This window comes from Argiope bruennichi, chromosome 7 (assembly GCF_947563725.1).
Source record: "Argiope bruennichi chromosome 7, qqArgBrue1.1, whole genome shotgun sequence".
Classification (NCBI taxonomy): domain Eukaryota; kingdom Metazoa; phylum Arthropoda; class Arachnida; order Araneae; family Araneidae; genus Argiope; species Argiope bruennichi.
In genome coordinates this window covers 82,701,976-82,718,452 of record NC_079157.1, presented here as the reverse complement: position 1 = coordinate 82,718,452, position 16,477 = coordinate 82,701,976, and the positions used below count along the sequence as shown (strand labels likewise).

The following is a 16,477-nucleotide window of genomic DNA, read 5'->3' as shown; positions in this document are numbered from 1 at the left end:
CCACCAAAATTTGGCAACAAATACTTTGGAATCTAAAAATAGTCAAATATTTCTAAAGCGATAGATTTCTAAAGCGATATATGTATATATATTTTTATTTTTTAAAATAATAATTACAATTAATAAAAAATTGAGAAACATTTTGAATTTTTTTCTCGTGATAATTTCCAAAAGTATTACAACGCAAAACAATGATTAAAATGGCATTTAAATTTATTTTTGTTTTATCAAATCTTTTAATAGTATGTTATTTTTGATTATCAAATTTATAATAAAAAAAATTCCAACTTTATGAGTTTTTCAGAATGAGGTTTTTCACTTTGACTTTGTAATGTAAGTGCTCTAATATACTAGATGATATAATGAATGAAATCAACTAATTTTTCTTAATGAGTAAACTATTGACGACTGGAAAGATAATTAAACAGAAAAATTAAAATGTTAATGTTAATGTACCTAATTTAAATGCTGCTGCTCTTTCCTGTGTTATCTCTGAATATCTAAAGATATAGACAGAAAACGATGGAAATGCTAGCATAATGAATTTAAAGATATAAGGCTTCTGAAATAGTGTGAGTTAAATAGTGTGGGAAAGAAATCCATTACTTTTATGTGAACTTCAAGACTTTATTTAATATACTTCGGATTGCCAATTTTGGTCAAATAGACATCGTATTGTTGTATAATTTGTTGCCATTTTAAAGGTAGCTTCATAATGCCTCTCTCATAGAAGTCTTGGTCCCTGCAAGCAAAAAATTCTAGTAATCGATTTTGACAATCTTCTCTTGATGCCAATTTCTTATCACTAAGAAAGTTTTGACATGCAAGAAAAACATAGTAATTGTTTGGTGCCAGGTCTGGATTTTATGTTGCATGCATCAAAACTTCCCAATCAGCTCCCGGAGTTTCTGGTGAGTCACCAGAACGTGTGTGATCTATCGTTGTCCTGATGGAACACAGCACCTCTCCTGTTGGTCAATCCTGGCCGTTTCTGATCAATCGCTAGCTTCAAACGGTTCAGTTGTTGACACAAAAGATCCGTATTTAGTGTTCGGCCATATGGAAGCAGCTCATAATAAATTATTCCTTTCCAGTCCCACCAAATGCACAGCAGAACCGTCCTGTTTGTTAATCCTGCTTTGCCCACCGTTCGATTTACTTCATCACTCTTTGACCACGATCGTTTTCTCACAATGTTATCGTATGAGACCCATTTCTCAGCCCCAGTCACCATCCGTTTAGCCTTTTCTAGAGCCGTGGGAAGTATGCTTCCCACCCAATTTATCAATCTTTGTATGAAATTATGTAGGTTGGCATTAGTTCTGACAACTTTTTTTAGAAAGACAGAAACTTAGATGATTCAGCTCTTTATCTCACACAAAATGATGTGTCTTGATTTTTAATTAATTATTAATTAACTAAATTAATTAATTAATCAAATTAAATTTATCTAATAAGCTAAATGAATCCCTTTTCTTATTCTAATTTCAAGCCTAAAAATATTTTAATATAATATGACTAAAAAAAATGGCCCCTTCAAGAATTAAGAAATGGATCGATTTCATTCCGTTTGGCCAGAGCTTCACAGATAGAAATTGGATCCATCTGTTGTTGTTTGTGTGTGTGTGTGTGTGTGTGTGTGTGTGTGTGTGTGTGTGTGTGTGTGTGTGTGTGTGTGTGTGTGTGTGTGTGTGTGTGTGTGTTAATTGGTGTGGCACTCAAACATCAAACTTCTTTTTGAATCCAGCTTTGTGCAAATGGTTTTAAACTGTTTTATGGTCGATCTAAAACTCCTGGGTGATGCTACGACTGCTAACATGGCGGTCAACGATTATTTCTGCGATTTTATCGATATTTTTGACGATGATAATCTTTGACATCAAAAAAAACCTGAACGGAATCGACGAAACCAACATTTCATGTAATTGGCTGTTACATTAGCGGAACCAAAAACACAATTCACGATTTCAGACGCTTCTCTTACAGTTTCGCCTTTTTCAAAGAAAAGCTACAAAATATACCGAATTTTCTCTTTGTTGACTTCCATTTTTAACACCCTGTAACTCACAATTGAATGAACCAAACCAAAAAAACAAAAAAACTGCAAAGATTTTTTTAGTGTAAAATGTCACCTTTCCAATGAGCATAAATCTGAAATTGTTCGATCGATGCTTTACGAGATACTGATCACTACAGCCCTTTAACGAAAAAAAATAATAGATTTCTTTTTCCCCAGCCTAATATTTGTAAGCACTACGGGGAAAATTTGAAGTTTGGAAATTTTTGGCTGAGAAAGTCCCTAAAACATACGATATTTAATTTAAAAAAATCTAGCAAACCTTAATCCTGGCGAACCAACTCATTGTTAAAGGTGGCTAGTTTTTGATGATGAAGATAATGAATACATATTTTCCATCTCAGTCTGAATTCGAGGATAAGAATATTAGCTTTTCGCCTTTCAAAAATCGTTTGTTCGTCTTTCATTTTTTTCCCCTTTTTGTTTATTCCGGTTCCGTGGAACACTTCAGTTTAGTTAATTGGACAGTAATGACTTCCATCGATCGAAATAGGAAAGTAACAGCAGTTTACATTTTCGGTGAAAATGAAACAAAAAAAAATGCAATAAACATATTGTGAAATAGAAAAAAAGAGTTGAATATAAAATGCTAGATTTGTTTTATTATTTGTTAATTCCTACTCGTCCTAAAACAGAATCAAGAACTGTTAAGTGCGATTTAATTATTTCGTTTATAACCGTAACAAATCTTTTCACTTCGCTCACTTCAAGATTTTTCTGTTGCGCTATCTTGGAAAGGCTATTTTTCATTCTCCAGATAAGGAACGAGAATTCAAAATGTGTGATTTTTTTTTTTAAGGCGAGAAATCTTTCTTTCTCTTTTCGGCTACCCTTTTAATTTTCTCTCGGAATGCATTTTAATCCGGACGAATCCAAAAGCAGTGTTTTCCTTTCCCACGACTGCACCCCAAATTGGATTTTTAAGAAAATTCAACTAAAAACTCAAAGCCTCGAGAGTGAAATGAGCTTGTCTGGAATTAGAGTGAATGTGCGCAGGTTCATTTCCTATTCCGAGAAGTTAGTTATTCGCAGGAAAAAAATAAAATGCAAAATGAAGAACGCACCAGAGTAAAGCATTTATTTTGTATCTAATGTGCTAATTTCAAAATCTAATTTCTTCTATAAAATGTCTAAGTATTTCAGCTCAATTTTCTTTGTTATTTTTAATGCATCTTGATTTTCACTCTCTCGTACACGAAATGTACAAAGAGAAAGTATTGTATTCATCAATAGATTTGAATTCGGAACATTTCTGACCACCCTGAGAATGTAAGACAGGAATTATGTCTATCTGTGAACCGATAACTCAAAAATATTTTTAGTTAAAAGTCTAAAATTTGATATTAATACGGACTTAAGACAAAATTTTTAGATTTCTATCAAGTTTTAAACCAAAACACATTCGCAGGAAGTCTATTTGCACATCTGTCCAAATATACGGGTATGTAATCAAAACAAAGACAGCTAGATAGCTAAAATTTGGTTCAAAAATTAGTATCTATAAGAAAGGTAATTTTTAAATTATAAAATTTGAAATCAAAATCGTCAAGAAGTTGATCTTTTATCATCCTGTACTTTTTGAATGTGGCTGGGATAGCCTGGTTGGTTGGCCGTTCGACTCGCATCCCTTATGTTGTGATTTCGAACCACACCGTCCGAAGACTCTCCGTGTGTGTGGTGGCTGGCTCACGTATAAATATTATGTGGTGTTCACGAAGTCCTCATGTCAAGAGTAATACCACTGGGGGTACTGGTTCAAAGGTGATCATTCTTTGATTCGGGTCTAAATTACAATCTGTGGTTGAGGGAATGTGACGCGTGAGTAGCTAAGTCGTACTCTTGGCCCTAGTTGGCTCTACTGGAAAAACAAGGGACGCTCACTCGGCTTAAATTGCTGACAGATAACTGTAAGCGATCTTGTAAAGTGCCATAAGTCACAACACAACGTACTTTTGAATGAATGCAAATGCAATAATTAAAAAATTTAACAACTTAGTAAATGAAATTTGTTGTTCAGTTTTAGTATCCGAAGTGTAGATGCTAATCAACTTTTCACCGAGCTTTTTGAAAAGGTGGATCGTTTGTCACTCTGTATTTCCGTACGCTTGTACGCGTAATAATTCCAAAAACACAATGACTTGAATAAATAAAAGAAACTCTTGTATGTTTTTTTGTGACTACTATCATGATTCCATGTCGAATTTGAATTTGATCGGAAAAAGACGTTCAAAGTACATATTCGATTTCCTGGTACTTGTGAATTAACTGCGTACCAGCCATTAATTGCCAAAACTTTATTCATTTAAAATGCTAGATCCATGTTAAATTTCGATCATTCATTGATCGTTAATTCCATACAATCAATGCACAATTACCGGTTTTCTTTACTATAGAACGAAGCACAGTACATAATGTGTGGGACTCAGAAAATATAAGTCTGAGAACTTGAAGAATTCACTATTCTTACGGAATCCCATAGTTTTTGCATTAGCGGTAGAAGATAACATGCGAGAACGGTTCGGTAGAAATTCCCGTTGATTTTTTCACAACTTCAGTAGAGCGTTTTTTATTATTATTATTATTATTATATATGAGAATAATTAAATTGCTCCAAAAATGGAAATATTCATTTCATTATGGAATAGCTGTCTCTGGCGATCATTTGTTTTACTGAGATAATTGGTACGAAATAAACCAAGTCTTCATGCCTTGATCATATATAGTAAAAAAAAAAGTCAGGATGAAATAAATATTAAAAGCAACAATGAAAACGATTTGAGTTTCAATTCAGTTATATAATATATTATTGTAAAATATGAAAACTACTTCTTTAGAAATTGATTAAAACAAAAAAAAGAATATATCCAGTAAAAAAATCACATCATTAAAATAATAATTTTTTAAAAATTTAGATAAAGTAATTTTTTTTTTTGTAATATTTGGATACTATCATAAATTGCTACGAGATGCACATTCTTATCCTCTAAAATATATAATTTCCAAATTTGTAGCTCTAACTCAAATTTTCTTACCATGCACACTTTCTTTTATAAGTAGCAGAGCTATAGAAAATAGATTAAGCTAAAATATTTAGTTCTTAAAGTAGAAAGTAATTTCATTCTGTTTAAATTCAGATTAATATGTCTTAATCTGCTTTATATGGACGCATGTTTTAGTTATTTCTATTTTTTAAAGAACTGATAATTAAGAATATAAAACATTTTAAAGATTTACTCTACACTACGGTAACTTACTTTATCCTCTATAATGACACTTAATAAATCTAAAATTTATACACAATAGAGCTATAAAATTTCTTGCCTTGATTTTAGCTTAGTTCAAATATACAAATCGATAATTAGATGCATAATAGAGATCTCAAAGCAGTAAATTCTTGATACATTGGAATAATTGATTAATGATGTGTTTACATGATTAATGATGTATTTATTCAGTTGTCAAAATTCCAATAACGTATCTCACAGAGACTGTTTAGCTTAAATATATTAGTTAAATACATATGAGTAGTATCAAGCTTTCAAATTGAATGTGTAATATTAAACTTCGCCATAAACGACACAAAAACAACTTATTAGAAATTTAAGGAATTATTATATTTATATTAATGTAGATATAACTAGTTGTATTCGGTGATCAGTTTTTAGCCAACCATGTTCACAACATTAAGTTGGACGTGTCATCCAACTAATGTTGAACTGCATCTTATAATATTTCCTATTTCAGATTACACTTGCATAATAAACCTTGAGCATTCTAATTGGTTCGCTGTGTATGCTAAGTAATTAATAAAATTGGCTAAATCAGTTCAATTTTTAAGGCTGGGACTGTATTAAAATTGAATATTTAGATATTTCTAGAAAATGGGGGCTAGTTTAGTTTAGTTGTATTAATGTCCTCTTTTAAAGCAACACTAGGATTATTTTGGGACTGATCTACCTCGTAATTTTGAACCACGGCCAGATGACGAGGGCGACTGGCACCCCCTCTCCAAACTTCCATACCACGCCAACGGACGGGAGGACGTTTAGTCCCGAAAGATTTAACGTGCACCAGACCCTCTTACAACGGTTCTTCGATGGAATGGATCTCGAACCTGAAGCCCTTCGGTTCCGAAGCCGATACCTTACCACCAGGCCACCAGGGCTTCTCGAAAAGAGGGACAGACGGAAAAGGCGACCCATTTAAATATTCGTTCTTTCATTTGAAATAAAAATTGCCGAAATTAGAAATCGGGGTTGGGCCTGGGATAAAGAATATGTAATAATGTCTAAAAATTGAGCATAATTGAAGAATCTGACTTTGATTCAAATATCTGATCATTCGTGAACCCAATAACCTGACATTTAGAGATCCTAGAAGAACAAAAATCATTAAATTCAAAATCCAAGAATTCAAATACAATAAAATACATAGTAAAGACACATTAGAATTAAATTAAATTAGAACATATTAAATTAAAGACACACAGAACAAAAGACAAAATCTTTAAATAATGATTTATACCAATGCACTAAAAAAGAAAAATGGATGTAACTTAGTATATTTTATTATATGTCTTCATGGTGCTCTGATGTGAAATTTAGAAGATGTGGAGAAAAATTTAGTTTTAGCCAAAAATTATACTTCATATATAATTAAAATTCATATATAATATACTTCATATATAATTAAAATTCATATATAATATACTTCATATATAATTAAAATTCATATATAATTAAATTTCATATATAATTAAAATTCATATATAATTAAAATTCATATATAATTAAAATTCATATATAATATACTTCATATATAATTAAAATTCATATATAATATACTTCATATATAATTAAAATTCATATATAATATACTTCATATATAATTAAAATTCATATATAATTAAATTTCATATATAATATACTTCATATATAATTAAAATTCATATATAATTAAATTTCATATATAATATACTTCATATATAATTAAAATTCATATATAATATACTTCATATATAATTAAAATTCATATATAATATACTTCATATATAATTAAAATTCATATATAATATACTTCATATATAATTAAAATTCATATATAATATACTTCATATATAATTAAATTTCATATATAATATACTTCATATATAATTAAAATTCATATATAATATACTTCATATATAATTAAAATTCATATATAATATACTTCATATATAATTAAATTTCATATATAATATACTTCATATATAATTAAAATTCATATATAATATACTTCATATATAATTAAATTTCATATATAATATACTTCATATATAATTAAAATTCATATATAATATACTTCATATATAATTAAAATTCATATATAATATACTTCATATATAATTAAAATTCATATATAATATACTTCATATATAATTAAAATTCATATATAATATACTTCATATATAATTAAAATTGATATATAATATACTTCATATATAATTAAAATTCATATATAATATACTTCATATATAATTAAATTTCATATATAATATACTTCATATATAATTAAAATTCATATATAATATACTTCATATATAATTAAAATTCATATATAATATACTTCATATATAATTAAAATTCATATATAATATACTTCATATATAATTAAATTTCATATATAATATACTTCATATATAATTAAAATTCATATATAATATACTTCATATATAATTAAATTTCATATATAATATACTTCATATATAATTAAAATTCATATATAATATACTTCATATATAATTAAAATTCATATATAATATACTTCATATATAATTAAAATTCATATATAATATACTTCATATATAATTAAAATTCATATATAATATACTTCATATATAATTAAAATTCATATATAATATACTTCATATATAATTAAAATTCATATATAATATACTTCATATATAATTAAATTTCATATATAATATACTTCATATATAATTAAAATTCATATATAATATACTTCATATATAATTAAAATTCATATATAATATACTTCATATATAATTAAAATTCATATATAATATACTTCATATATAATTAAAATTCATATATAATATACTTCATATATAATTAAAATTCATATATAATATACTTCATATATAATTAAAATTCATATATAATATACTTCATATATAATTAAAATTCATATATAATTAAATTTCATATATAATATACTTCATATATAATTAAAATTCATATATAATATACTTCATATATAATTAAAATTCATATATAATATACTTCATATATAATTAAAATTCATATATAATATACTTCATATATAATTAAAATTCATACATAATATACTTCATATATAATTAAAATTCATATATAATATACTTCAAATATAATTAAATTTCATATATAATATACTTCATATATAATTAAAATTCATATATAATATACTTCATATATAATTAAAATTCATATATAATATACTTCATATATAATTAAATTTCATATATAATATACTTCATATATAATTAAAATTCATATATAATATACTTCATATATAATTAAAATTCATATATAATATACTTCATATATAATTAAAATTCATATATAATATACTTCATATATAATTAAAATTCATATATAATATACTTCATATATAATTAAAATTCATATATAATATACTTCATATATAATTAAAATTCATATATAATATACTTCATATATAATTAAAATTCATATATAATTAAATTTCATATATAATATACTTTATATATAATTAAAATTCATATATAATATACTTCATATATAATTAAAATTCATATATAATTAAATTTCATATATAATATACTTTATATATAATTAAAATTCATATATAATATACTTCATATATAATTAAAATTCATATATAATTAAATTTCATATATAATATACTTTATATATAATTAAAATTCATATATAATATACTTCATATATAATTAAAATTCATATATAATTAAATTTCATATATAATATACTTTATATATAATTAAAATTCATATATAATATACTTCATATATAATTAAAATTCATATATAATTAAATTTCATATATAATATACTTCATATATAATTAAAATTCATATATAATATACTTCATATATAATTAAATTTCATATATAATATACTTCATATATAATTAAATTTCATATATAATATACTTCATATATAATTAAATTTCATATATAATATACTTCATATATAATTAAAATTCATATATAATATACTTCATATATAATTAAAATTCATATATAATATACTTCATATATAATTAAAATTCATATATAATATACTTCATATATAATTAAATTTCATATATAATATACTTCATATATAATTAAAATTCATATATAATATACTTTATATATAATTAAAATTCATATATAATATACTTCATATATAATTAAAATTCATATATAATATACTTCATATATAATTAAAATTCATATATAATATACTTCATATATAATTAAAATTCATATATAATATACTTCATATATAATTAAAATTCATATATAATATACTTCATATATAATTAAAATTCATATATAATATACTTCATATATAATTAAAATTCATATATAATATACTTCATATATAATTAAAATTCATATATAATTAAATTTCATATATAATATACTTCATATATAATTAAAATTCATATATAATATACTTCATATATAATTAAAATTCATATATAATATACTTCATATATAATTAAAATTCATATATAATATACTTCATATATAATTAAAATTCATATATAATATACTTCATATATAATTAAAATTCATATATAATATACTTCATATATAATTAAAATTCATATATAATATACTTCATATATAATTAAAATTCATATATAATTAAATTTCATATATAATATACTTTATATATAATTAAAATTCATATATAATATACTTCATATATAATTAAAATTCATATATAATTAAATTTCATATATAATATACTTTATATATAATTAAAATTCATATATAATATACTTCATATATAATTAAAATTCATATATAATTAAATTTCATATATAATATACTTTATATATAATTAAAATTCATATATAATATACTTCATATATAATTAAAATTCATATATAATATACTTCATATATAATTAAATTTCATAAAAATTATACTAAAAATTGTTATACTTCATTGTAAATTTCTAATAATTTATCAAGTGGTAAGTTAATCCCGTTTTAATGTCCTTCAAACTATTCAAATGGAAACTAAAAAGTGCACCTGCATGTATGATTCTGCCTTCAATCATATTTTCCCGTTCATTTTCCAGGAATGGTCTGACCACAAACTGAAATGGGATCCGGATGAATATGGTGGTGTGCGGCAGCTTTACGTTCCAGCTGAGCAAATCTGGTTACCAGATATCGTACTGTACAACAAGTAAGTAAACAGATTTTTGTAAATGATATCTATCGTCTTCGCAATTATTCCAATGCAGTTTGCACTGTGATGTTTAAACAGTACCTGTTATGTCTTTCTCTATATTCTGAACGTTTTACTTCGATGCCTCATTCGATTTAATCAACAGTTGATCGTATCGTTCACCATTGATGGTTTCATTGAATTGTATCAAATCATAAAAAACTCGTATTCTTTATAATGTGTACTGAAATCATCATTTTTAAATCGCCGAAACCAATTTTTTCAAGTTGAATTCGATGATTAAATGTTCAAAAACAAATAATATTGCAATTTTCTTTGCAATGACATAACTTCAATGTAACATAACTTCACACAAAAACTATTTGTTTGATGCAAAATTCAGCATGCTTTTTAACCAAAAAATTATATATTTTTTTCAAAAATAATAAATAGAAATCATTAAAAAATGTTGTTAAACCTTTCAAATACAACTTTACTCCTTGATTTCCAAGCAAGCAGTATTACTCATGCCACCTATTAACAGTCAGCAGAGTCAGATTTATGCACCAAATATAAGATAGGAGATTTCAGGTCCTGACAGTTGGATTGTTACTGCATATGAATAATAAAAAAAAAACTAATTCGGTCGTTTTAGTTTTTTTTTCCTACTCCGTAAGAAGATTACAAAGACAATCTTTAAGAACTATTAAAAAGTAAGTTGGAACTAATAATATTAAACGTGTTAAATAGTAAAAGCAAATCAGCTTGAAAATTAAAAAAAAACTTTCACTTACGGAGGAAACTTTCAGATTAAAGATCTCTTTAGTTATTTTAAGCCAATTTTTACGCTTATTCTATTATAAATAATTGCTCAATTTACATATCGACATTTTAATACCAAAAACTTCAAACGATATTTGATGTGTTTGTTTGTTTGTTTTTATCACTTTTACATCAATTACATAATTACTAAATAGTTCCATTTGATTTTAATTTCTTGTTCAACTTAAAATGCAAAGGAATTTATAAACTTAACTGGTTTCTTTCATTAAGTGTGTTTATTAATTTACATCCTTGTCAAGGTACCAAAAAATTGTTATATATATATATATATATATATATATATATATATATTATTGTTCAAAAGGTATGAAGAATTCGGAACCTTTAATGTTATCCTAAAGATTCTTCTAAAGTCTTTTTCCGAGATAGAAACAGAAAAAAAATAGTTCTATCAAAAGACATTTCATAGGACTTAAACATGTTTTTTTTTTTAATTTGGCAAGAATCCATGGAAACTTGAAATACTTATTTACAGATAGTTCATCGAAGAAAAGTAATTATTTTTAGGATAACAAAAACTTTATATTTCCCATGGTAACAAAGAAAATGACTAAACTATTTAGAAAAACACACTGGACAAATTTTCTAATTATCTTTCAATTAACTAAAAGTCTTTATCCAAACCAAGGCAACATAGATATTTTTCAATTTCAACAAATTTATTATAGTTACTATATCAAGACGAAATGGATAAATTTAGATATATCGAAAATAAAACATCCACAATAATAATATTTTCCTCAATTTTTTTATAAAAGCTCTGAAATTTTAATCATATTATTTGGCAGATATGTCCATAAAATTTTTTGCGATATATTAGTATAATACAAAATATATTTACTTATTATTATAAAATTTCACATGATAACGACTATAGAATTTTGGAACAAGAATTAAAATAAAAGAAATGGTAAATTAGTACTAAAAAATGAAATGCTACACAGTTACGAAACTGAATTTAAATACTTTATGTAGTTGTTGAGTTAGCTTTAAATACTTCTATCAAAGGCGAATGCCTTCTAGGATGCAGTTAAAATCTTAATGACTACTTTTTAAAATATACTAAAGTAGAAATAATTAATTCTTATAATAATTTAATTTCTTATAATATTTAGCTCATTTACTTCTGTAGATTATATAAATAACAATTTTAATTTTTCTGTGGATAAAGATAAACTGTCTTTTCCTTATTTTTGAACCTTACCAGAGGATTAGGTATTGTTCTTCATTTTAGCCTGTTAAATTTTTCTCTTGAGTTTAACTTCTAGATTTGTAGATTTCCTATTTGTGTTAAAGTATTTGAATGTCATATTTTTAATATTTTACGGTCTTGATATTTTTTTTTGTATATTAATTCTCGTTCTTCTATGCTTTTGTTCCATTAATAATATCACATCTAAAAAGTGGATTTCAAAGTCTTTAAGACAAAGATTTTTTTTATTTATATATCTTCAATCAATGCAAGTCTTAATAAGACCTTATTGGTCAACCGGAAACAGAAAAATAGATCTCAATTTCATTGGATTTTCCTATTACGAGTGGTAAATTTTCGTGCGAAAGTAAACTCCTCATAGAAAAAACAATTTATTTTAACGTCCGATTGAAGATAACCTTTGATAACTTCAGGACTTCTGGTAAAATTTATATTGTTGCAAAATTTTTCTATACAGCAAAATACCGTCGATCAATCATAACAACGTAACGCATTTAATCGCTATAGTTCAGCAGCTTACTTGCTGTCTAATCCTCCAGTTTCTCTACGTGTCGGCGACTCCGACTCCTCTCACCCACGACTTCTGACGATACACACACTTCTTCCCAGCTTCAGAGTGCTCGTCTTTTATAATTCCGGGAGGGGGGCTAGAATCTACAGACCAATCAGGGCGTACCTCGGTGTATCTCGGTTATTACTGGATGGATCGTGAAACTTCTCGAATTTCCCGGTATTATCCATTTAGTCGCCAAACTCGCCAAATTCATCGCCAAGTCGCCAAATGGTCGCCAAGCTCAGCACGCACAGTACAGATCTTACAAAGGTTTTAACGGTTTTTCCAGGATGACACTATTCGTGCCGGATAGCAAAATTACAGATTTGTAACAATATTTATTCCTTGTTTCTTAACTTTTTGTTAAGGCACATTTGTTTTTCATTATGGAGATTTCTCTTTGATTCAAATAAAACTAACTATTTTATGTAATAATTTAGAATTAAAAATATTAAGCATTTTATAAAATATTATACATTGTAAGTACTAATAAGGGACTATTTAGAAATCTGAAAAATGCACTTCGTATTAGCGATCTCTTTACGTGCTCTTCTAAATTACTTAAAGGACAATCAGGAAATATTAATTTTTACCTCATTAGAAAACCCCCCGGGGGTCACCTCCAATTGAGGATGAGATGCTTCCAGTATGGTGGTGTTATCTCGCCAACCTGGAGGGTACACAAAAAGGTGGGGGATCTGGCTCCTCCCATCGATGTAAAGACGTACTTCCTTAGGGAAAGGTTGTACCGTGGCCGGAGATGGCTCTTTTTACCCAACCACAGTTCTCGCGGCGGTCCGGTCACTCAGTATTATTTATCCGTGTACCTTCGGGCGGGTTGGTGAGTCAATGATATGACTTGCCACATTACAAGGCAGATATTTCAAACCAAGAGACGGGGATCGAATTTTTAGGCACAAGCATCTTTAATCAAAAGTGTATTTCTGCAACATCTCTTTCTTTTTCTTCCAGTGCGGATGGCAACTACGAAGTGACCATTATGACGAAAGCCATCATCCACAACGACGGCAAAGTGGTGTGGAATCCGCCGGCCATCTACAAGAGCTCCTGTCAGATTGACGTCCAGTATTTTCCTTTCGATAAGCAAGACTGTTTCATGAAATTCGGATCTTGGACTTATGATGGATATCAGGTGAAAGAATCTCTCCATTTCTCTCCTTTAAACAATAGATTCATGAAACTATATGTTATATATCTCTAAGCCCATGGTATTCATTAAACGTACCTAACTTAAAATAATTGTAACTTTCTTACTATACGTAATAGAAACCAGCATGAATGGTCGAAACTTTCCCCAAATAAGGTCTTAAAGTGCCCTCGCATAAAATTATGGACGATGGTCAGGTCACGAATGCCTTGCAAAACATTGGTGAACAATAGTTTGTGGCGAATTGAGATGCGCGTGAATAGAACCTGGGACTTGTGGTTCGCAGGACAGTAACATGACCATGGTGCAAAAGCAATTGCTCGGGTAGCATAGTTGTTAACTGGCTTATAAGCTATTCACTACAAGTTCAAATTTTAATCAGAATTTACATAGATGCTAAATCTGAATTTCGAATTTTATATTTCCAGCTCTTAACGTTTTGTAGTCATCGAATTAACTTATACTTAAACAGCCAGACATCTAGACTTCCTGAGGATGTAGTTCGTTCAAAATTTCATAGAAATTACAAATTTGGACCTGATTTCATGTACCAAATTTCAGCCGTTCTAGTTCAAAGCATTTTTGAGTTAAAGATGCGTTTTTCTGACTAGGGAAGGTCTCAAATCTGGAGATTCATCAAAATTGCCTGCTCAAATTTGTTTTAACGATTGCAACACTTCCTTTATAATTCGTATACGATAGAATAAAAACGTCTGTAAAAAAATTAATCTTTTTTACTATAAATGTAAATTTTAATTTCTTGTACTTGAAATATGGAAAAAACATTGTAATCGTCAAAAAATTCGAATTCGAAATTTTCATGACTATCCTAGTTTTAGCCGTTCCTGAGTTCAGAAAAAAAAAACATTCCTAACATTATGTCCGTCTGTGAATACAATCTATACTACTATTATACATGTGAATGTGTTGGATGGATGGATGTTTGTTAGTCAATCACGCCAGAACGGCTGAACAGAATTGGATGAAATTTAGCTGAGAGATAGATTATAGTCTGCAATAGGACATAGGCTACTATTTATTCCGTTTAATTGAGTGGTTAATTGTTTATTAATTAAAAAACTAACTTTCCCGCCAAAAAATCTGCCAAAAATTGCCAAATGAGTAAAGCTTGAGGGTTGTTGTTTTTTTCCCACGCCAATGAGATTAGGCTTAACATGATTTTGACTAATATTTCAAACGATTCTGTTTATTTTCTTAGTGTTCAATACACTTAAAATTAAACATTGTGAATTAGTCGATCTTTCGGATTAATTCTGAAGTACTTTTGAATTAAAATAACACAGAATAAAGGAAATTAAAAATTTATAATCTATATTGCGTTGCCCCAATTGACGTAAAAAATTCACGCATTTGTGTTGCCCCAATTGGCGTTGAAAATTCACGCATTCTCAGGAATAACAAAAGATAAAGCCATTGATGCTATAAATTCCAATCTATTTCCACGCGTACGAAGTCGCGGGTAAAAGCTAGTAACTCATAAATGCTTTAAGCTAGACAAATGAAAATGAATGCATGTATTTTAAGCAAAATTTGTAGATTGAAACGAAATCCATTTAAAAGAAGTCTTTCCATCTGTTTTTGGAGAGTGAAGTGAACTTGATAATTGCAAAACTTAGAGTTGGATAGATAAAATTTGATACACAGATTTAGTATCAAAAATGTAGATTTTTATCAAATTTTGAATCAATTCTATTTAAAGGGTTGACCATTTGTGGATTTATACTTGCGCATGCATATAATAGCAATAATTCATAGAAGCAATGTCTTAAATCAATCAGATTCGTTATATCTTGATACAACTTCAGCTCTTTGCTAAATTTTGATTTCAATCAGACAAAAGTGCGTGAAATAATATTCGCAAGATAGATTCAGTAAAAATGTTAAATTCAGAGCAAAAACTTATATTTCATAACTATTTTTTACTAATGCCATGCAAGGCATTTGCGACCTTACCCAAGATCCTCATGCTGAGGCGTTGGAGGGATGGACAGGAATGATATTATGGTGAAAGCTTATAAGCCAGTTAACAGCTACGCTACCCAATCAATTGCTTTTGTATCGTGGTCATGTTACTGGGCTGCGAACCACAAGGTCCCAGGTTCTATCCTCACTTATACCAATCCGCTACATTGGTGACCCGGACATGATACTTCAACTTTCGTACAGCTGTTG

General features: G+C 27.0%; 1 protein-coding gene across 1 annotated transcript in view; it reads left to right on the top strand.

Moving 5' to 3' along the window:
* The window catches only part of LOC129974936 (acetylcholine receptor subunit alpha-like 1), a 177,991-nt gene that overhangs the window by 107,418 nt on the left and 54,096 nt on the right, over positions 1-16,477 (top strand). The window contains exons 3-4 of the mRNA XM_056087738.1: positions 10,416-10,525; positions 14,089-14,269. Coding sequence (XP_055943713.1) covers positions 10,416-10,525; positions 14,089-14,269 — 291 coding nt within the window. The remainder of the gene's footprint in view (positions 1-10,415; positions 10,526-14,088; positions 14,270-16,477) is intronic.